At 40.0% G+C, this 24099-nt stretch overlaps 2 protein-coding genes across 2 annotated transcripts in view; one reads left to right on the forward strand and one right to left on the reverse strand.

Moving 5' to 3' along the window:
* Positions 1–9571, forward strand: zgc:175214 (uncharacterized protein LOC557610 homolog). Its single transcript, XM_063883852.1, has 8 exons — positions 1–180; positions 271–696; positions 885–1246; positions 2985–3138; positions 4475–4517; positions 5033–5074; positions 5770–5852; positions 8674–9571. The coding sequence occupies exons 3-8, from the start codon at positions 1222–1224 to the stop codon at positions 8792–8794; spliced, it is 468 nt and encodes a 155-aa protein (XP_063739922.1). The 5' UTR covers positions 1–180; positions 271–696; positions 885–1221; the 3' UTR covers positions 8795–9571.
* Positions 9564–24099, reverse strand: part of pdcd11 (programmed cell death 11) — a 20222-nt gene continuing 5686 nt past the window's right edge. The window contains exons 14-36 of the mRNA XM_063883851.1: positions 23322–23447; positions 23039–23233; positions 22761–22931; positions 22089–22302; positions 21852–22004; positions 21105–21217; positions 20023–20522; positions 18985–19047; positions 18665–18761; positions 18481–18570; positions 18276–18378; positions 17256–17433; positions 16400–16456; positions 16195–16317; positions 15970–16092; positions 14796–14961; positions 13626–13757; positions 13398–13535; positions 12977–13227; positions 11703–11871; positions 11342–11495; positions 10980–11145; positions 9564–10135 (exon numbers count right to left, since the gene is read on the reverse strand). Of these exons, the coding sequence (XP_063739921.1) occupies positions 9964–10135; positions 10980–11145; positions 11342–11495; positions 11703–11871; positions 12977–13227; positions 13398–13535; positions 13626–13757; positions 14796–14961; positions 15970–16092; positions 16195–16317; positions 16400–16456; positions 17256–17433; positions 18276–18378; positions 18481–18570; positions 18665–18761; positions 18985–19047; positions 20023–20522; positions 21105–21217; positions 21852–22004; positions 22089–22302; positions 22761–22931; positions 23039–23233; positions 23322–23447 (3654 nt within the window). The 3' untranslated portion in view covers positions 9564–9963. The remainder of the gene's footprint in view (positions 10136–10979; positions 11146–11341; positions 11496–11702; positions 11872–12976; positions 13228–13397; positions 13536–13625; positions 13758–14795; positions 14962–15969; positions 16093–16194; positions 16318–16399; positions 16457–17255; positions 17434–18275; positions 18379–18480; positions 18571–18664; positions 18762–18984; positions 19048–20022; positions 20523–21104; positions 21218–21851; positions 22005–22088; positions 22303–22760; positions 22932–23038; positions 23234–23321; positions 23448–24099) is intronic.

Genomic DNA, 24099 nt, shown 5'->3' on the forward strand with positions numbered 1-24099 from the left:
GTCACATGAGCACAGATCTGTTTACAAACCCAAGGCAGAGTAGAGCAGGAGCAAGGGGAGGAAAGGAAAGGCGATTTGTAGTCTCTCTGTCAATCTCTCTCTCAACCTCTCTCTCTCTGAGCATCATCATGGATTGAAAAGAGGAAGAGGGGAAGCCTGCCATGACAAAGCCAGCTGGAGGTTTGGAGAGTCTGAACACGACACACGCAGACACACTCCTGCACACACACTGCCTTTGTCTCTGATTTGTTTTTTTTTCCTCAATTGAAGGAGCAGATGGTTAGAGGGAGAGTAGGATCCCCCCCACCCCACCCTGCGCACATAAACACATGCACTAACTGACACACTAACACCAGCAAAGCACCAAACCCAGCAAGAGGACTGTTGTTGACTGCATGGAGCTGTGCTCACTTTGTTTGGGCTTTGAAGAAAGCACATCTACACCGAGGAGGAATACCCACTGCAAGATCAGAGGACTGGAGGAGGAGACAACAGAGGAGAGGGGGTTGAGACTTGTGAAAATCCTCGTCTAAAAAAGCAGCTTTGGGGAGGAAGACAAAGCGCAGACTAATGCCAGATAATTGCCTTTATTGGACGAGGACTGTCATTTTAAACGGTGGGTGTCATTGAATTTGGCGAGGGGAGGACACCGCAGAAGGAAAAGAGAAGTCTAAGAGGCCTATTTCTGCAGAAAATGTAAGTATTCACTGTTTCTGAGTAACCTGTGAGGTTTATTTATGACATTGTGTCTGAGTGAGATTCAGCTTCCCAACATAACAACTTGTGAATAACACATGGTATGAGGTATCTGCAAAAACAATCAACAAGATTTCTTTGTTTCTCCTTCTCTCCCCTGTAATGACATCATCCTCGCTGGGATCCAGTAGCACATGAGGTCTCCAGTCCTGGTCCAAATCCCAGTACCAAATCTCCCAGTCTTTACACGGAGTGGTTAATCCAGATTTGGGGAATGCTGGGCAGCACAGACTGCTGAGCCAACAAAACTGCACCTCCCCGAGGCTTTGTGGAATCCGAGCAAATCTGAAAAATCTTGATAGTTGTTTTTTCAGAGGAGCTGTCTGACACAAGCCAACAAAAGGACTGAATATTAGGCTCCAAACAGATCCAGTTTCCGGAGCTCCAGCCCACGAGCTTGGCTACCCTCCAGCCTTCTCCTGACAGGGCCTGATTTTACTGCTGCTACCCTGGGAGTCAAATTTCATGCAACCATTCCAATGGTGTAACGGTAAGTGAGTGGATTTCTCTGCTGTCTGCCAAATACACAAGAGGTGGTGGCGCGTGTCCTAACTTGTATCTCATAGAGTCAGTTACTCAGCTTGCTGCTCAGCTAATGGGATCCATGTCATGGGTGTACTTGTGAAAGGGAACATTTCTGAGAGAATGTAGAGGAAATATAAAAATAACTCAAGGTCATGTTTGTTTGACAACCATGACAACCGAAACTGAAGATAATTGTTCTCTGAAATGCTCATTCCATGATTAAACCTTGAAGGCTAGTTGCTGGATCCTTAATGTATAAGATCAAGAAGGTCTATGACAGCATTCCACTTTGACAATTTATAATGATTATTAATAGACATTAGAGGCCCTTTTCCGCGTGTATTCTGTTCATTTTCACTCCTAAGAAACGTACATGTGGCAATATTACCAGTCAAAATGGATTGCTGTCCTGGTCTGTCCTTTTTTATTCCCTAACTTTTTCTATACTCTTTTGTTTTGTTACTGTCTACTAATTCTGAAGTGCATCCAGGTTGTTCATAATTGTATCTCTCATTATGCTACCCAGGTCTTCCCTACACTAAACCCCCCTCTTCCCCTGTAAATCCCCCAACCACCCAGCCATGTCAAATTATCCACCCCATACCCCCCACGATGTGCAAGCTGTACCCATTCATTCCCTCTAAAGAGAGACACATGGACTTCGAGGCTGGCAAAGAACATCCTCGCTTCAAATTAATAGGAACACATGTGGTCTGTGGAAGTGGGGCTTCCTCCGCTATTGTTTTACCAAATGGTCCTTTAGTCCCTGGAGTTCAATCTGTTTAATATATACCCCACCCCCTACCACCTGCAACACACACACACACACATTTCAGACAGACAGCACACATCCCTATCCTCCATCCCCCAGTGCTGTCACACACACACACACACACACACACACACACACACACACACACACACACACACACACACACACACACACACACACACACACACACACACACACACACACACACACACTCTCCTCCAGTCACCTCTATAGAGTCTGTGGAGCAGATGGCGGTGTGGCGGAAGTGGTGTCTGTCCTCCATGTTTGTCTTGTTCACAGCCAATTAACGCGCGGTCCAGTGATACAGTTTCCACCACAGTGCCAGTCACAAGCTCTCTTGAAACACCTGCATCCAAATCAAACACAAAAATAATTGTATGAAAAAATAATAATAATTAATTACCAAAATCAACAATCTCCTGCTGCCCTTCCAGGATTCCCTTTTTTCCTTATCACCAAACAACTTCAAGAAGTTTTTACTGCTTGCAAATAATATAGATATTATGAACTGAACTGCTCACTAAATCCTAACGATTGACTGTGCAAATTGAAAAATCTAGGCTACCAATTTAGGCTTGCAAAGTCAATGCTAGCAACTGGATACTGTTAGATGTTAGGGTGCTGTGGTGTTTGACAGGAAACTATTAGTGTTTTCAGTAGCTCTCTGTTTTCTGAAGTAAAATTAAAAGATTGAGTTTGTAAAAATAGCTGAAAATACCTATAACATAGACACCTATAAATAAAAAGGTTTTGAAGTTAACTGTCATGATAGTCCCACATCATGACTGCTTCTCTATATTTAACAACATTGGATTTTAAAGAGAAAGAAGATGTATTGAACAACATTTTTGACCCTACAAGTTAAGAGTTAACAGTATGTTATTTGTATTCTGTAAACTCTTCCTGCCAGGATGCCTGTGTGGTTTGGGTTCTCAGCGCTCTGAACACTACTGCAGCATGACGTCTGACATCTATCACCTCCCGCTCAATGTGTACGTCATTGTGCTGGGCATCGGCCTTTTTGTCTTTATGCTGAGCCTCATCTTCTGCTGCTATCTTTTCAGGTAGGTTGGGAAGGTTTGGGAGGAATGTTGACAGGTTGACTGTAAAATCTTGGGAGAAAGTGGGAAAGGTAGAGCATGAGAAATGTGGGGAAAAGCAGAAAGTACAAAAAGTAAAGTGGTGTCACTGGGTACAGCAAGAGTGCAACCCAGTTTGTGCTACAGCAGTTTCAAGTTAATGAAAACCCATCTTGGGTATAACATCTTTATGTGTGATGATAGTAGCTCATGATCATGATGCAAATGTATGGAGTTTTGTCCTGCAGAGCTATCAAACATATGGTCTATAATTGTTTGAATAGAAAACAATTTATAGTTTGTTCACTACATTTGTATCAGGGACAATGTCAAAAATATATTAAATTAAAAAGAAACTGTGCTTTGATTTAGTTAAGTTATTTCCACCTGTTGTCCCTGTGCTATGCTAATGTTTATATCTTAAAACATGCAGCCAAACTAACGCTTTTAATTAAAAACCGCCCAGTAATAGAGATACAGTAGAGACTGATAAATCTTCCTGTTTTCAGTAAAAGGCTGTAAATCCCACAAAAAGCTACCTGCCAAGCACCAAACAGCAGACAATAGTTAGCAACAAACTAGCCAACCAGCTAGCTACACCTAAAACAAGTACTTATTTGGTTTACATTCATCAGGTGGACACAAACACAAATCCAAATTAATTCTAGTTTTGCCGTACATCAGCTGGAAGTGCAAATAAGTAATTTGTCAAAGATATTGGCCTTTCATAAGTGGTATAGCCTTAATGTTGTATTAACAACTTGTTGCGCTACCCCGTGTGGCAGATGTGAATACCACATATAGGACTTTTATGTTGTGCAAGTATTATAAATGACACAATGATACAACAAATAAATCCTTACCAGTTTTAAAATAGTCTTAGATAAAGTGATATGATCAAACATGTCATCCATTAAGTTATACATTGAAATACAGTTTCTAAAATGTGTACGAGTGACAATTCATCCAACACTATTACATTGCTTGTTGATAAGACAATACTGAGGATTGATATTATGAAGCCAGTTTTGCCTGAAACCCCCTAAGATGAAGGAATATCTTCTTATGACCTCTCATAACAGGTTGCATGTCTGTGGTTAACTGAAACAGTGATTTTCCTTGTTGATAACCTCAAAATGGGGTAAACATTTTTGTTACATTTGGATGGAAAATTGCCTAGGCTACTGAGGGTTTACTATCTGCAGTGGTAAACACAATATATCACAATAGGGTTATGGCCCCCAGAACCACTGAATTAAGTTACAGTTATTACACCAATCCCTCTACCGTACAGATGTTGTTCTTTCTCTGCCTCTCTCAGGTTGAAACAACAAGGAACAAGAGAGCAGTTCAGCTACAATGAGGTATGTCCCAGCAGTATATGTCACTATGGTTGAACATGTAACACCCGCTTCTAAGGCTGGCTATGAATACTACTATAGCATTTCACTCCATTATCGTCAACTGTGAAACATAACACCACCCTTTATAGATGACCTTGTCTTCATCGAGTGTCCTTACTTGTCCTCTGATTCAAATCTGTTCATCCAGCTGCAGTGTGAAAAGGCCCGATATGGTTATCTGGTTACAGGGTGTCACAATGTTGCGTTGTGACAGTAATGACAATATTTTCCTCCTCAATGAAGGTTCAACTCCATCTCTCTGTAGTATTCATAATGATCTATTTTTTGTATATGAAAGAAAAAGAGATTACAAACAGGAGCCACTACTGCAGACACTTTTCAAACCAGTCACATGCAGGTTATTCAAGCCATCTGAAGTGTTTGTTTTACACCATCGATTTTCTGCCAGCATAATAGTGCTGACACATCCTTCACATCACACAATACTTCAGTCCTTTTCTTATTTGTAACTGTAGGTGGTGCTGAAGGGAGCCAGCAAGAAACTGAGCCTTCTCGGAGTAAGTCATTCTTTCTGCAAACAAAAGCTCATACACATCACTTGTGCTTATATGTTATGACCTGGCAGCAGTACACATATAATGTTACCCCCACACTGTTTCCACTCCAGCGCAGATGACACATTTCAAGCTGGCAGGGTTCGGTTAGTTAACTAAATCAATTTCTCCTCTCAGATGTGATTAACATGCAGCACACACTCAAGATGTCCTCGAAAGATCTTGTAACTCAAATGCAGTCATTTAAAAAAAAAAGTGAGAGCGCCTGCTCTGCTCTCTCCTTTAAGCAGAATTTAGGACTCCAGGAATAACTGCACTCATTCAATATGCATTATAAAAAGATCCCTTCTCTGTCTCTTGTGATTGCTCAAAAGATGACTTTTGCAAATTCTTTGCTGCTTTTCCAAGGCAGTGGTGGTCAGCCGTGATTTTCAATTAACTGTCCAACCTCTGCCTATGTACAAGGTCTTATTAGTCCTGTTAGAAATAGAGTTAAGGTAAAAGCATTACTTGTGCTATGCTCAAAATCTAGGTCTGATTAAATAGATATACTACTTAAATGTACTTTACAAATGCCACTGTTATTGGCTGTTTTGAGATACAGGCCCCCAGTTAAATACAGATTTAGGGAAAACACAATATAACCTAATGAAATGTAGATTGCTGAACTAACTTTGTTTTTTTCTCCATCCTTGCAGCAAACCTGTGCAGTGTGTCTGGAAGAATTCAGGACCAGAGATGAACTGGGAGTGTGTCCCTGCTCACATGCATTTCACAAGAAGTGAGTTTTACTAAAACCAAAATTATAAATAGATAGCTTATTGGCCTTCTGGGCAATAGTAAGATGAGGAGGAAGATGCTTTTGTTAAAAAGGTAAACGGCTAGCTTAGCTTAGCATTAGGAATAGACAGGAAAAAACAGTTAGCATACCCGCTGTCGCTCACTGCCTGGCAAGAGCTAATAGTTAAGATATAGTCCGGCACAAACTACAACTTGTTCGTTTACGCCTTGATTTGTCAGGTATGGAAACCAAATGCTGCTTGTAAAAGAAAAAGAAAACATGGAAACTAGCACTTGTTTAGTCAATATAATGCATGTAAATCATTATATTAGTTTAAGTTAGTTTAATAAGAATGTCAAAATGATATACAAGAAAGGTTGATATTTTTTAAATGTATATATGTACCATATTTTTATATACTTATTTATTACTTTATCATCTTTTTTCCATCACACTGGCTTCCATGGGATTCCATATGTGCTGAATCAACTAACAACATACAGTATTTAAATAGTGAGCTGTAGAAGAACTTGGATAGTTTGTCAAAGCAAGTTTACCAATAATGCTACTGGCTGTAGCTTGCCTTGCACACTTCAGTGGTATTTCATATGTTCAACTATGACAAGAAAGAGAACAAGTGTATTTCCTAAAATTACACCCTCATTCCATGATGCTGAATTGATCAACATTCAAATATCTCAGCACAATTTTCACCAAAATGTGTCAGGTTGACAAATACATTATATAGTAAGTTGAACAAATATAAAAGTAATTTCCCCGCAAATAAATAATCTTTATGGGAGAAAAGATGTTTCTTTGTTATTGAGACAAACTTTCTTAAAATGATTGAGATCTTTTCAAAATTATGAGAAGCTTTTAAAATTAATTTTCTCTTCATGTAAGCTTCTTATTATTCAACAATAGTAAATGACATATTACAAGCATTTAATTTGTGAAAAGCTTCTCATAATGTACAGGATTTTTTTCATCACAATGGCAGAACCGGGCTTCCTTACAAATGGTTTTAAACAAGTTACTTACAGTGGTATGCAAAAGTTTGGGCACCCCTTAGGAAAACCACTGCATCAGTTTGTCACTTGCTGAGCTTTTGAAGCAGCAACTTCATTTTAACATATGTTATACCTTATGGTAACAGAAACATCTCAGTAGTGAAATAACTTTTATTGGTCAAACAGAAACATGTTTATGTGCATTCAAACAAAAATAGGCATGTGCATAAATTTGGGCACCCCTAAGAAATAATTCCATTAATATTTAGTATTGCCTCCTTTTGCTGCAATAACGGCCTGTAGATGCCTCCTGTAGCCACAGACAAGTCCCTTAAGCCTGGCAGGTGGTATTTTGGCCCATTCTTCCACACAAAACGTCTCCAGTTCAGTCAGGTTTCTTGGCCTCCGTGCATGGACAGCCTTCTTCAAATAAATCCATACATTTTCAATGATGTTAAGGTCTGGGGACTGGGATGGCCATTCCAGAACATTGTACCTGTGCTTCTGCATGAATTCCTTGGTGGATTTTGATCGGTGCTTAGGATCATTGTCCTGCTGAAAAATCCAACCCCGGCGTAGCTTCAACTTTGTGACTGACTCTAGAACATTCTTGTCAAGAATCTCCTGGTACTGTAAGGAATTCATGTGGCCCTCAACTTTAACAAGTTTTCCAGTACCTGTGCTAGCCACACAGCCCCATAACATGATAGATCCTCCACCAAATTTTACAGTGGGCAACAAGTTCTTTTCATTGAATGCAGTGTGTTTTTTTCGCCATGCATACCTGTTCATGTTATGACCAAATAACTCAATCTTGGTCTCATCTGACCACAGTATTTTGTTCCAAAATGCTTCTGGCTTGTCCAGATGTGCTTTTGCATACCTCATGCGACTCTTCTTGTGATTAACACTCAGGAAAGGCTTTTTGCACATCACCCTTCCAATGAGCTCTTCCTGGTGCAAAGTACGCTGGATTGTGGAACGGTGAACAACTACACCATCAGCAGCCAGATGTTGTTGTAGTTCTCTGGAGGTGGTCTGTGGCTTCTCTGTGACCATTTTCACCATCCTTCGCCTGTGCCTTTCCCCTATTTTTGTCGGCCTACCACATCTTTCCTTCACACGGACTGTTCCTGTGGCCTTCCATTTCACAACTACGTTTCTGACTGTGGAGACAGACAGTTTAAACCTGTCAGATAATTTTTTGTACCCTTCTCCTAATTTATAATGTTGGATTATCTTAGCTTTCAGGTCAGTGGAGAGTTGTTTTGAGGTCCCCATCTTGCCACTCCCTAAGAAAGAACCTAGGCCAGGCACAGCCAGCTATTACCTATGTTAAATAGCCTTTTTCATGATTGGTTCCACCTGTCTTTGTAATTGAAGGTCTAATGAGCTAATCAAAGCAATTTTGTGCAGCAACCTGTCAGCTATAAATCCGTACAGGTGTTGAAATGAATGCTATTTATAAGGGTGCCCAAACTTTTGCACATCCCATTTTTTGCATTTTATTTTATTATAATAAAACTATGTAATGCTACCCTAAGAATTTTGGTCTGGAAAACACTAAAACGTCTACATCTTTGTAGGAAAACAAATGTTGTTGCTGTGATCTTCTATTATAAAGGAAAAGCAAATTGTCATGAAATCTCAGAGGGGTGCCCAAACTTTTGCATACCACTGTATAAGTCAATAAAGCAAAAATAAGTCTTTGTTGATAAATTAATTCCTGCAAAAAGGGATTCATAAATAAGGGGAGATAGGGTTTCCTGTTAAATTAGATTCAGTTATTCAGTTATTTTTTGTCTTGTCAGGTGCCTGCTCAAGTGGCTGGAGATCCGCAGCGTCTGCCCCATGTGCAACAAACCCATCCTCCGGCTCCACACAGACGCTCCCCAGGGTGCAGAGGGTCCAATGGATCCGGAGGAGGTGTGAAAGAGCTGTGTGAGAGGAAACCAAACTCCCCTTACAGGAAACACACACATTAATACACTAGGGATGATGGACAGCGGTCATCTTAAAGACATCTCACAGGAAATGTTGATAACGATCCCAAAGTGGCCGCCCTGCTGCTGACCTTTGAGCAATACGCCTTGATGGGAATTGGATAGTGACAGCGCCAAAATGACTTGGTCAAATCAGTCAGGGAGTGGGTGGATGAATAGGATCTTTTCATAAAAAAAATGTGCTCCTAGTTCAACTTCCATATTGCACTGTTCACCAAAAAAAACTAAACATGACAGGAAACAGGAGCCACATTAGAGAGCAGGATATCATTGCCACTGTCATTGGACGACTAGTGCAGCACTGCCAGAGACAAACACTTCAGGCATTGAGCGGGACATCAGAGTACAGGATCAGTATGGATACCTCTTATATCTCAGGGGTGTTACCAATACAGCCAGCACAAACCCATGTCAAGTCACCCTATAACCCTGTGCCACACATGCATCTTCAATACTGCCAATGTAGGTGAAACGCAGACAGAGGTAGAGCCACAGCCTCCGTCTGAAACTAAGACCAGCGGGATTACAACCATGGCGATTCAAAGTAGACAATATTGTTACAGAGTATGTCCCATGCCCTTTCCCTTTTAAAAAGAGACTGATAGAAAACTAGTCTTGCCTGTATGTATTGTATGTAAACATGTCCCTATATATTGTTATTTTGTATTTGTTGCTTTTAAATAAAACGTCACGTAATGTATTGTAATGGTGTTGGATTTATTGAAGCGTCATTGTCATTCTATAGAAAAATGCCCCCATAAAAAGGTTTGGAAGCCATTCAAATATGCAGTAAATTAAAAGTAATGACATCAGTTTTACTCTTCATAGACACACAAAACTGCCCAAAATGAAATGTTAAATACAAGTTTGTTTTGACATTTATAGATGGCTACAACTCACTTTACAAAAGTTATGAACTTCAGTCCCCAGACTAATAAAATAGCTAAGATACAAGCTGAGGAGTTGATCATTTTGAGCAGGGACCCTGTACGAGCATCAGCAACCACAAACTTGTTCCCAAACATGCGTGAGGCTCAGATCGCTGCAGTCCACACACATAACACAAAAAAGTAGGCGTTATTTGTGTGTGTTTGGTCATTAGTTGGCAGCCTCGGTGCCTTTAGCTTCCACAAACTCCATGGCCTTCTCTTTGACAGCCTGGATGCTCTGCGGGGTGCCGTGCTTCTTCTCGTATTCCAAGTAGCGCTTGAAGAAGAACTTGATCTTTTTCACTGAAACGCTTAAGTGGATGACTCGATCAAAGAGCGCCCTGCAGGAGACAGGAAGTTGGAAAACATCATGAAGAATTCATTAGGATTGGTCATAAAATTGGTCCGAATCACTTAACCGGATGTCCGATTTTCTCGTGTAGACCATTAAAGGGACCATTTAAAAACACATTTGTATGAGGCACCTACAGTGGATTAGTAACGGTCAGGATTTCTGGCATGGGAGAAAAGCAAAGTACTTCTGTGCTATATTTAACATTTACAGCAGGGAACTGAAGCTGGTATTAGTACTTTTTTCGTAGCTACTCCATTGAAAAAAACAGAACATGGAAGTTAGTCGTGTTTCCTTGCTTCATTTGGTTTGTTAAATGTGTTATTGTATCCAGGAAATGTTTTGCCAGTTTAAAATCACTTTTTTTTTTTTTCAATGGAGACGGTTTGCTTTGAAAGCCTCAGTTCTTAGTCAGAGAGGACTCATAGAAAGGTAAACTAGAACAAATATTCTAAATATAACATATACTCTAACTGCTTTGCTTTAGGTGAGCCTTTCTTTTACGCTTTTAAATATATGAAAACATTTTAAATGTAATAAAATGATGTTAGTCTGATGTACGTGTCCAAAGTAGTACATTACTTCGCTTCCAGGCCAAACTCTGGCATGTGTCTCCAAAACTAAGGTTGTGCTGTGTGCTATCTACTGTAGGCAATTGAATGACCGCTGAACAGTCTTTCATACAACTCCACGTCAAATCATCCTAAGAAACTCTGTAATTTACATCTTTTAGCAACTTAATTTCCCTCTATAGAGAAAAAATGTCTAGAGATTGAAAATGTGTTAGAAGTGACAATAAGGAGTCAGACAGCAAAGTAGGGTCTTTCGCTCACCTGACTTCCTTCTGCGACCCATGTTTCACCATGAGGTCGATGAAGACGGACCACAGGTCGGTGCGTTTTGGGTAGCTTGTCAGGATTTTGTCAAACATGGTGCGACCTTTCTCTGAATCACCGTAGCGGAACTCGAGGTGAGCGAACTTGCCGATCACATCCACACCTGAGAGGAAACATGAATATGGAAAGGTTAAAACCTGTGGAGATACACAACTCGGAATGTAAGGAGGAGAATTATTTATTAATTGTTACATAAACCCAATGCACTCCGACATGAGATCTGAAAGATGGGTGTACAGCCCAAAAATATAACTCAAACTGCTTTGTGACTCTTCGTCTTTCTCATTTGGGATTCTTACTTTCTTTGGAGGGCAGACTCTTCAGCGCCCTCTGCAGGAGAGCGCTGGCAGCGTCACTCTGACCCTGCTGGAGTAGGAAAGTCCCGTAGCTCAGCCACACTGCCTTATTCTGACGGAAACGCTTCACCATCGTCTTATACAAGCCTTCTGCCTCCTGGATACACACATGAGAGAGGGACATGTTGACATTGGTGGCGATCGAACAGTATTTAACCATTTGTCTACACAAATACAGTCAGCAGATCGTAGTAACACGTGGTGGAAGAAGTAATTGATCCTTTACTTGAGTACCAACTGAAAATACTCCACTCAAATGAGAAGAACTGCATTCAAAAATATAATAAAGTATCTATGATCGTACCTTGGTCTTGTCGCACTTTGCGTAGATGTCGGCCAGCTGCTGGTAGACGGGCATGGGCTCGCAGAACTGAAGCGCCCGCTCAAACACTTTCTTCAGACTCTCCTCGTTGCCGTACATGTTCTCCAGGTTCAGCAGCGCCACCCACACGTTCAGCTTCTCCTGCTCCTCCCTGACCAGACAGGACAAGAAAAAAGAAATCAATTATATGTTAATAAACATCCCTGGGCACACCTTATGGCACCAGATATGCATACATTACTTTATCTAAAATCAGCCCAACAAATACTTAAAAAACTATTATTATTCTTATTATCATTAATAATAATAATAATAATAATAATAATAATAATATTAATAATAATTATTATTATTATTAATATTATTATTATTATTATTATTAATAATAATAATTATTATTATTAATAATAATAAGAATTATTATCATTAATAATAATAATAATAATAATAATAATATTAATAATAATAATAATAATAATTATTATTATTATTATTATTATTATTATTATTATTAATGATAATAAGAATTATTAAAATGGTTTAGGCAAAAAATATTAGTATTTATTATTTTATTTTTGCATTTAACTGCAATTTAAATGTCCCTGCTGTGGGACAAACTAAATATTTCTGATTCTAAAAATAAACATTTTAGAAAATGTAACTTAAAAATGTAACTGGTGACTCCATTAATATGTTGCTTTTTTATTTATTTTCTTAGCCAGGCCTGTAGAGAGACGATATTTTCAAATTGTAGCCTTCTCTCTTATATTTGTTGTGATCTTTTCTGTTTATGTACGTTCAAGGTTTTTTTGTTGTTATTGCAGTTATTTGTATTTTGCCAGAGACTGCAGACTCAGCACTCCTAATCAAACACAGACTATATAGGTGCTCAAAAACTCATCTATACAAAAGTTTGGTCTCAATTTGAGATGGGGCATCTGCATATTAATTCCATACCTAACGTGTTCCATTAAGTTAGCACAATACAAGGCAACTGTTAGTTTTTTATCTTGCTCTCAATCTTGACTGTAAGTGAGGAAGGAAGGACGATGGAGTGAGATTTCATTACTTTTTGTTTCGGATAAGAGAGGGAGAAACAGCTGTTCTTTTTTGATAGACCTTTTCAAGATTCAATTGATAGATGGAAACTTATTTCTGCCCTTCCTGCTGCCTTTGAACGGCCTCTATGTAAAATAAATGTATCTGAATAACACAGTTCAATAGCTAAAGAAGTGTTTAACCATAACTCAAATCACCTGAAGGAGATGGTTTTGAGGGCCCTCTCTGCCACGGCGCGGGCCTGCTCGATCTGCGTGGCCTGCAGATGGTTAGCCATGTACTGCAGCCACAGCAGGGAGCTGTCGGGGGAAGCCAGGAGCAGGCGCTCGAAGGCAGCGGCGTCCTCGGGCCGCAGGCTGGGATCCATCAGCTGTGTCTCCCGCTGCACCAGGGCCTTCTCCGCCGCCTTCTTCTCCTGCTCCAGCTCGTGGCGAGACTTCTTCTGGGTCTGGTAGAGGAGAACGGTGCGCCCAAGAAGAAAAATAAGTAATGATGGTAGAAAATGTTTAACTTCAGAGATGGAGTAGACATTTAGAGATAATCTTTAGGCTGCTAACGTATAATGATGTTGTATTCCTTTTGTCGCGTCAACCAGAAGATCCTTTATGATAAGCTCACCTTGCCGCTTCCATCTTCGTCCTCTCCATCGCTGGAGTCACCCTCCTGCACTGCAGAGGCCGGCTTCAGGGAGCTCAGCCCCACGTCCCAGGAGAAACCTGCTGACAGCTGCAGTCTGGATGGAGAGCTCTGTGTCACCTGCAGAGAGACAGAGTAGGGACATTTATTAAAGTCTTCGGGACGATGATATTACTGTACTGAAAACTGAACTGCACTGTAGTCACTTACTTTCACAGGGACAGGTTTGGGTTCTTCTTCCTCCTCTTCTCTGAAGTACACCTCCACTCCGCTATCGTTCTCGTCACCCTTTGATTTCTTTGTCTTCTTCTTTTTCTTCGGGACTGTGGACTCTGCTGGATTCTGGGGAATAAAACATAAGTAAATACAAACATTATGATAAGTGTTTCAGCAACATGACGTATTGGGGCAAGAAAAAATAAATGACCAAAAGAGGGCACATTCAAACATAAACATTCCTAGAAAGAAAAAAGAAATGTGAAATGGTATAAATTAATGAGAAAAAATAGAATATTTTCTGAGATAAAAGGGATTTATAATATTTTGTCATTGCTTGCGTTGTATATAGTACGGTAAAGAAAATCACGTATCCTTTATCTGTCCATTATGTTTTGCTTCCTGATGATTTCTTAAAGATAAGCCCAATTCACGGCAATGTCTCCTCAGAATCCCAATGCCATTAAAGGGGCCATATTGTCCCCTTTTCAGGTTCACATTTGTACTTTGTGTCTCTACTGGGACATGTCTCCATGCTCTAATGTTCAAAAAGCTCTTTATTTTCTCATACTGCAGCTGCAGCACCTCTTTCCACCCTCCGTCTGAAACCAGAGCCCAGTCTGCTCTCATTGGTTAGCTGGCTAGCTTTGTTGGGTTAGGGTTAGGGTTAGAATTTGTTGGAGCACTAGCCAAAACCAGCACAGGTGTTACGTTGTGATGTCACTATGTTACGGAAGTAAACAAAGGAGTCTAATGGAGGCGTTTCAGGAAAGGGGGTTGGGCGAGAGAGAGGAACTTTGGGATTTTAGGCTTTGCAGACCATTTACATGCACAAAAACTCTACATCTGCATCTAACAAGAGACAGGAAAGACAAAGCATTATAGGGCCCCTTTAATAACATGGTGTTTCAGGTCTAAAATCCAGACTGAGGGTGAAATCGATGCAGCTTTTAGTACTTCCAGCCCAAATGATAATGAGCAGGTCATAACTAGTTCATTACACACGTGTAAGTGTTTTTCTCTTTACCGAGGGCAGTTAACCTCCAGTACCTCGGCACACACACACAGCTGAGTACAAGTCCTCTACAGTGTGTTTACTAGTTAATGTGCAAAGCATGAAGGAAGTTAAGTTTGACGGGAGAGGAGACTGAAGCCGTTGGTTACCTTTTCGCTCTCGGACGCTGCTCGTTTCCTCCTGTTGGAGTCATGCGCCTTCTTCTCCTCTCCTATCAGACGCAGTGGCAGGCCGAGGGACTCTGGGAGGATGTCAGGCTTCCCGGTGTCCTCTGGGAGCAGAGAGAGGTGGACCAGCTCCTCCTTTGTGTCAATGCTGAGGACGAGAATAGAAAAAGAGCCGCAGGGTGAAAACGATGACAGCAGCGATTCTATAATTAGCCGATACCTGAAGCTGCACAGGGAAAGACAAGGAAAGACACCCGATCAGCATTACAGCACTACTGTCTTCCTGTTTGTCCAAATCCCTGTCTCGCGTCCAGTATGATGACTTATTCCTTTATTTATTTATTTCCAAAAACTCTATGACCACAGACAGGATAATAATAGAGATGCACAGTTTGCAATATTATTGGCTGATATTGATTTTCTTTCTCTGAAAGAAATACATTTGACATTTTGTAACTTTTCTTTAATAAAATTTGTAAGATCATCAATGATAAAGAATAATTTACTATATTCTTTGTATGTAGGCCTATTAATAAGTTGATTGGCCTTTTTGTTTTATCTATCAAAAACATGTACTTATTTTTCATCAATCCCTTTTGAAAAAACGTTTGTACTTTGAATGAATAACAATATAATATGTCTGAATTTGTATTTCTAGCTCAGATTGTCTTTCTTTCTAAGAGCTATCCGTGACAGCCTATTCGAGAATGTGCGTATCCTTTCTTTAATGAAAAATGTATGTTCTTAAATTATGAATAAACCATATGCAAGGTAAATCCAACTTTTGTTTATCAGAATATATGCAATTAATCATCCAAAAATAATGGAATTGACCAGAGGGAGATTCCCCATGCTTTACAATATAATATGTTTGAATATGTATTTCTAGCTTTTTCCCATAAGTACAATCGCTCAGAGGATCTGTAAAGTACCTACATCTAGTGAGAAAGTAGCCGATTTGGCAAAACTCTGTGCGTGTGTTCATTGCTGTCTGTTCCCATGCAAGTTGTGTGACACGAACCATATCGTGGCACACACATGTAGGTTTGACCGGCACAGGATCGCCACCCTAACTGACACTGAACTATGGTCAGTCCAAAAGCTGAAAATTGAGCAGCTCCTGAAATCACATTTTTTTAAATCTGATCCTCCCTACCTGACGATCTTGGTGGTGAGCAGGCTGTTGGGGGTCAGGTGATCAGAGAGGATTTTGTGGTTGGTGACAAAGTATTTGGTGGACTGTTGAAGTTTGGCTCTTCCCGTGATGCTCGTTGACAACCTGGATGACAAACATGTAGAATAAAGATGGTGATAAACGCTGGAAAACTACCCTGGAACGACATCTCCCAGAGGCTCAGTGTTGCATGAATTCCTCATTTACCTGATGAAGACCCCCTGCTCTCCCACAGACTTCACGTAGCCTCTGATGATCTGGCCTGCCGTCAGTTTGTCTAAAGATAAAACCTCTGGGTCCTTCGCCGGCTTGGCCTGCTGTGGTTTGAGTCTGGAAGAGCAGAGTTAGAGTCAAACAACTGCTGTGACACGACTCAATTTATTACAGAAACTCCAACCAAACGTGCTCTTACCTCGATGGACGTAGAGACAACTGCCACTTGCCATTTTCTTCCCCGAGAAGGAAACACCTGAGGCAAAAAGAGACAAAATGTACATTACGATAAAAGATAAATGAAGATGAATTGGGGATGCTTGTAGTTTATATTGTTTATATTGCCTTTACATGTAGTGCTGTAAGGCAGTAAGGATTCTTAAAGTGGTTTCCTTTAGGTTTACACAAACATATGGAAAAATTAGACAAACAAATAATAATCACCACAGTGATTTACATGCAATATAAGCAGCAATAAAAAAGATAAAACACAAGGAAAACTAAAACCAGAAATCAACAAAGCTGCAATAAAACATCAGAACAAAACTTTCAGAACTTTAAAGTGCACAGGGAGTCATTCACATAAAAGCCTGTTTATAAAAGCCCATTTTTCAGAGGGGACTTTAAAGATGCAACTGGTTTTACAATCTATATATCCTCAAGGAGTTTGTTCCACAGTACAAGCACAGTAATACAGAAAAAGCAGTGGCCTTTAGTCTCAAAAATAGACATAAACAAAAGTTTGGAGCTGAAATAAGTTGTTGATAAATAATGTGTCTATGTAAGAGGCTTATACGACTTAGAAAAATGATCTAATTGTGATTATATTGAGAATTACTGACAACATCATTAAAACATGTATTAAAATGTTTTGGAGGAAGTTCCATTTTGAATGTAGTGTATTCAAATCCCCACTAATTCAGTAGAAAAATAGAGAAAAAGAGAATAAAATGTTAACATATTTTGCCTTTACCAAATAGTGCGCTTCCTATGATGTCAGAAAATTCCAAACAAATTGTGCAGCTCTGCTCTACTTTCTGTCTGCTGCTACTGACCTGAACAGCTGGTCCTTGATGTACCCGTTCAGAGGGTTTGGCCTGTAGGCGTCGGCCAGGTCGGTGACAGTGACGGCCCCCATGCTGCCAAATGGAAGCTTGACCAGGAGGCCGATGTGCGGCTGGATATTAGTCACCATCCCCAGAGCAACACTGCCTTCCTCCAACTTGTGGACACCTGGAATGGTACACGGTAAATGGAATGCTCAGGAAACTAACTTTCACACACTGTTGGCCATCTGTTGGAGCAATTTGGAGTTAAGCATGCTGCCCAAGGACACTTCACATGTTGACAGCAGGGGCTGTCCTCTCTCTCTTTGATTTTAATAAACAATCTGAGGGATACAGATGACAAATCTACAAATCATAGGGTCAGCAGTTTGAGCCCCAGCCCCTGCATTCAGCTTGCCGAAGCAACCTCGGGCAAAATAGCTTAACCATAAATGGCTCCTGCTGGCATATTTAAGTGTATTCTAGTCAAGTAAGTAAATAGCATGTAGTGTTATGTCATTAGGGATGCAACGATACAAAAAAATGTTGGCCGATGCATAGAATAACAATTTTGCTTACACAGATTCTGATGTGTTTGCTATGTAAAATGTAATAGCAGCATTATGCTGACTAGGGCCTCCTTTCCCTTTAAGAGAGAGAGTGGGGGATGCGCGTGTGGCAAGTTGAGCGAGCGTAGTAACTCACTTGAAGTGAATGGGAGTAGTTAAAGGGAGTAGCAGCATTATAACAAAGTCACAAAAATAAATGACGGCCTCTGAAGAACATTGAATGATGTATTTCATTTACCACTACACGGGGCCCAACCTGCGAATGAAGTAACGGCAGACCCACGGTCACTGTTCTAATCATTCAAGATTGATGCCCTGACTTCACATTTTGTCCCTCAGATTTAAAAACAACGACTTCTCTCGGTCACAGAGCGAAACATAAATGTGTAAAACATGAAACATGTATCGGTGCATCCTATATGTAATGATATGGAAAATAATAGCAATGAGCTTCTCCTACCCGTGAGTGACAGTATCAAGCGTTGAGGTTTGGAGCTCACTTCCACCACTTTGGCTTGGACCGCTTGACCCAGCTTGTACAGTTTCTCGGGGTGGCTGGCGTCCTGAAAATAATTGTAAACAAATCACAGCAGTTACAATTGATGGTTCTCATTTTCTCCTGTTGAAAATAATCAGACATGGACCAATTGATAGGAAAAGCCTACTGTTGGATTGGTGATCATGGCCAGCAGTTCAACTGTCCCGGTGACACAAGGATCAGTGGTGACCTCCAGAGTCTTCCTCTCTGGAATAAACTGTGGACAGAAACACAAACACACTGTAGATCAGGAGAGCAGATTTTTCAGGTTGATGAAAAAAAGCAAGACGTTATGATTTTCCCAGACTTACCTTTGAAACAAAGCATTGAATTTCCTCCCCGACCTTATAGCGGTTTAGTTTTTCTTTTGTTGAAACCGCCTTGAAATCTGCACTCTCATCCAGTTTGCTGCAGAAAGAAAAAAAACACAATAAGAAACTGACAAATCAAAAAAATAAAGCACACGCTGACACATCCAAACACCACCACCATATCTTTGTAATTACCATCTGTATAATGTTTTATTAAAACAGAAGTCAGAAATATAAATCACTGGTTTTAAACTGGGAATACTGTACATTTACTACTTTAGGAATAAATCATATTAAAGGTAATTATGCAGAGTAATTACCTGGGTATAAGAGTGAGCTCAGGGATGGTGTATGTAAATTTGGGATGGGAGAAGGGCAAGAATCTGAAAAAGAACAAAGTTAAGATTACTTTCAAGTACTATACAGTTTAATAAATAACATTTCAGGATCATGGCCTCCTTCACGCTGGTTTCATGATCACATATTGAATCAGAATAATATGACAAAGGAAGAAGTGCACTTTTTCAAAGTCAAATTAAAGCAGGCACCTTTCAGCTGCAGTTAATTAAATATGTGTTATAGAGTACATACCGTATAAGGAAAGTGATTTTTTTATCATTACATTAGGACTCATTTTATTTCTATATCTAAATATTGTTACTTCCTAGTTTTTTAAAATCAGTTATTTATTATGAAGCAATGAACAAACAATTTCAAGCACTTTTCAAACCCATTCAAATGAAAACGTGTTTTTAAGTATTTTCAGCTCCTAATTAGGAACCTGTATTATGGCTGGGCTATATACAATATCGTGATTTTTCAGATCAAATACCTACAGTATATACTGATATCATCGGTGTGGATATAATGGTTAAGTGGGCAAACGCTAGAGCTGCTCAATTCATTGGAATTTAATCCAATTTGGAGTTGGGAATTATGTATGACATAATTGCATTAAAGGCAAAATATGTTAAAAGTCTGAAATAAATACTCTGCAGCTGTTCAGGCCTACTACTATAAATGGTATTTTACTGACCAAATAAAATACTTTTGTTTGGTACAGACCCTCTTGAAAAAAAAAAGAAAATAAACACTTTGAAATATATTTTTCAATGAGATAAAGTAAATAAAATGATCCTTCCCTTTGATTTGAGAATATTGCAATCAGTCAAATTACTAACAATTAGAACAGAAATCCTCACTTATCTCACGCAGCCTTTAAAACTAGGAAAGACACTTATTTATTATTAGAATACCAGAAGATAAAGTCCATATAAAGGATCATATTGCTATGATATATTCCACTGCCCTGTTTGAATAATACATGTATGTAAAGTGAACCCCCTGCCGGTGTTTACCTCTGACTGGATGCCTCCCGTCCTCCGATGACCCTGGCGGTGATCGTGCTGCCTACTTTAACGGAGGATGTGGGGAAGGATCCCTCACACACATCTGCAGCCTCCACCACCTCGGACACGTGCACACTGCCCGTGCTCCCATCCTCTAACGTGACCGTTATGGAGGACGGCTTCACCTTCCGCACCTTGCCCTGCACCATGTCCCCAAAACGATAGCCTTTGGTGCTCATCAGGTTTTCTGAGACTGTGCGCTGTCGGTTGGGGGCGCTGCGCTCCCAGGACACCAGGGGGAGCCCCTGCAGCTCCTCACAGCTGGCTTCTATCACCTCAGCGGCCAAACTCATGCCTGCCTTCAGCCTCTCTGAGTCGGTCAGGAATATCTCATTCAGATGGCTGCTGGTCTGGATCACAGTCAGCTGAGCCGTGTCCTCCAGAGAGATGACGGCGAAGTCTTGGTCCACGTGCTGCACCATCACTGTGTACTTCGTTCCTTCGGTTAACTGTACAAACACGCATAATATACACAAAATGTCAATAAGTACATGAAAGAAAGATCACAGTCGTATATCTCAAATTTTGTAGGAAACAGATTGATCAGGCTGCTCCAAAGTAAGCAGTGTTGGGGAATTAGTTTTCAAAATGTCCACATGACATCAAAAGTTGTTGAACATGTTTTGTGAAGTAATGTGTAAGTTTCATTTTAAAATAAATAAATACTACGCTGGGGAAGGGAGTTAAATACTGAAAACAAATAAATGTAAGTGGTAAATTTACAGGGGGAAAAAATCATTTATGGATAAAAAAAATAAAATACATTAGTATAAAAAAACAACTGAGATACAAGCCATAAATTCATCTGTTTCTAGCAAATGTATTATTTATATGACATGAACCCAGTAAGTAAAAGTTTTTTTGTCATAAATTAGATAGTTTAGTGTCTGTTATTCAAATGTAACTCTTTATCTTGGATTGTCAGTTTTTTTCTCAAATACCAGCTCCTTTAAATACAATACAAATATATTTTGAACCTAAAATGGCTTCATGTCTGCTGTTAAATGCTATAGTTCTGAAGTAATACTCACAGATTTCTTCTTTGCCACCAGCTTGGGGAGGACGGACACATGGACATGTCCGGACAGGATGTCAACATGGAGGACAACCGCAGTGGCTTTCTGTCCTGGGCTCAGATTAGCACCTGGAAACAGTAGGGCCAACAGAAGGCTTTAATCACTTACATCAAATGATTTTGCCAAAATACATAAAATCTTCTAAAAGGATCAATGCAATATCTGAATTAGTTTAACTCATGGGGAGTCAGGGCCACAGGGGCAAACTCTGCAGCTCTGGATGAAGCTCATTAAAGTCTGAAAAAATACCTCTTGTCACTTGACGGGGGCAGGACAAGACCAATGAAAGTGTTTTTTTTATTTACCTCACACCAGATAGACTATATTAATGGTATCCATTTAGGTTTTCACTTGCAAGCCCTCCAACTTTATGAAAGTGGCTTATTTTAAGACAATGATCATTTATTTCCTGTTCCATTCTTTCCTGTCATCTCTCTACTCTCTGTAAAACAAGTTTAAAGTTGCCCTAAAAAACTTCAATTTAATACGAACTGAAATGTAGGTTGAATAATGCAGTAGCATCTTTTACCACATACTTTAGTTTGATGCAATCCTAACATAAAAAACCTAATACTAGTCTTTTTCTACTATGCCTTTCAGGACATTTTAAGAACAATATGTGATTCTAAAGAATCGTGACAGAGGAGTTAAATATTAAGGCATCTCCTCAAAATTTCTAAATGTTCCTGGTGAAATACGTACCCATGACATGGTGCTTGGTGGCCAGTATGGTGGCACCGGTCAAATCATCAGACTTAAATGTGGCGCCGCTGTCCTTGGAACTAGTGTCTACAGTCAGCTTCAGCTTCTCCCCCACAGAAAGAGCAGCCAGCTGCTGGTGGAGATCACTGTTCTCTGAGAGGGAACACAGAGACGACAAGAGGTTAGACACAGGAGACAAACTTTACAGAAAAAATATAAAGAGCGATAAGTTCTTACCTCTGCTAGCCAACATATCAGACACAGCTTTTCTCTCCTGCAGACCGTTGAAGAGTCTGGTCTGGGCATCCCCGTCCGGAGAGACGACCTCTGACATCTTCAGCGTGACCAGGAAGCGCCGTTTTTCCTCATCCAGGTTGGTCACTTTGGCGAGGACCGTCTGGCCCGGCTTGAAGGTGGACGCTGTATCGCTGACAAACTTGTTGGTCATGGCCTGAAAGAAAAAAAGAAAAAAAGGGGAAGGTTTAGTGGGGAAATATGACAAAATGAATAATGGACCGAGGGAAATACGTAATATTCCAAGAGTATAGAACTGAATATCTGAAATCCATGGGGTTATATAACTAGGAGTGGTAAATATACTGGAAAATAACTTAAATAGTCATTTACTGGGGACTTGAAGAAAAAAGGAGACGATATGTATCCCATTTATTATTGTAAAGTTCTTGCTTTAAAATCTCTGACACCACACAAATGTATGACTTTATTACCTAGGAATATTCAGTTTTTTCTTAATAAGTGTGTGATATTTTTTTCTGTGAATATTACCCTGCTCCTCCAGCTTTGTTGTCTCTATTTTAAAAATATACTCTGGCCCTAACATGAAGTAGTAGGGAAAACATAAAAACATCTTATATGTGGAGGTTTTCAGTTTAGAAGCCCTTTACTTACAGACTTGGGTGCGAGCCCAACAAGGCCGTAAGGGAACTCCACGAAGACGCCGTACGACATGATGTTCTTGATCCAGCCGACCAGTTGCATCCCTACTGTGATCTCAGAGAAGTCCTTGGCCACCATTCCCTCCTCCAGCGACCATCGCACTGTTGGCTTCTTGGTGATGGTCTTTAAAAGAGCAGCTAAGGAAAGCTGGGGAAAACTTTCCTTCCTTACCTATGAGCATCAGTAAATAATTCACACTGTACTGAATAACTCTGTCACTAAAAGGATACAATCTGCTGTTTGTTCTTGCTGGAGCAGACGATGTTTGAGATGTTGTCTCCCTCCTGCAGGCTCTCCCACAGCAGAGGGCAGTTGGACATGTGATCAGAAAGGTGCATTGTGGGTATCATGGCACGGAACTCGTCAGGGAGGATGGCCACCTCCAGACCGTTGACTGTCTTTTTCAGCAACTTGGCCTCCAGTTTCTACATCATAAAAATACACAGGTTGAAGACAAAACTTGATACGTTAAGATAAGAGTATAAACACAGAGACACAAGGCCTTGGACTCACCTTCCCCACCTCACAGTCAAACTGGGGCTGGGCAGCTTCGGCTGTGTCTCCCTCCACTGCCGCCTTAAATGACAGCGCCATCTTCTCCTTAGCGGGGTCACAGTTGAGGACTTTAGCCTTTAACACCTGGGAAAACAATGGAAAACAAAACATGTGAATGAGTAATTAACAGCCAATGGTTTGTTTACAATTATAGATGCATCGACGTGGCCAATTTTATTTATTTTTAAGTCTGACCTACAGATTCCGACTTTATTTTTATTATTTTAAACAACTGACAGCACACATTTTTCAAATGGTATTCATTTACATTTTCAATTTAATGGTATGTTCACAAACTTTGACTTTTACAAAATAAAATAGTCTCCAAAACTGTATGAAATTACAGACATTTTTCTAACCTCATAATTAAATGTTTCAACTTACTTGACAAATAAAATCCAACTGAAAATAATGTGCAGTATATCCCACTGTGACATTTTTATACACCTTATATATTTTAAACCAAATGTTTATCCCTCCTGGGGAAATATAATGACGATTTAAGGATCATTGTGCCACCTAGTGGTGAACATCGATGCTAATATAAATGCTAACTTGTATAAACCTGCTCAAAATTAGTATTCACTTACTGTTTTTGGATGTGTTTGTGTGGCTGTGATGTTAAGGTCTGAACTGCTATGTGTGACAAAAAAACCTCATATACCAAATTTAACCGGCTAAAAAAAAGGATGATTGAGATTCCGATCAATCATTGCAACTCAATTCATAATGGTTC

This window comes from Eleginops maclovinus, chromosome 5 (assembly GCF_036324505.1).
Source record: "Eleginops maclovinus isolate JMC-PN-2008 ecotype Puerto Natales chromosome 5, JC_Emac_rtc_rv5, whole genome shotgun sequence".
Taxonomy (NCBI): Eukaryota; Metazoa; Chordata; class Actinopteri; order Perciformes; family Eleginopidae; genus Eleginops; species Eleginops maclovinus.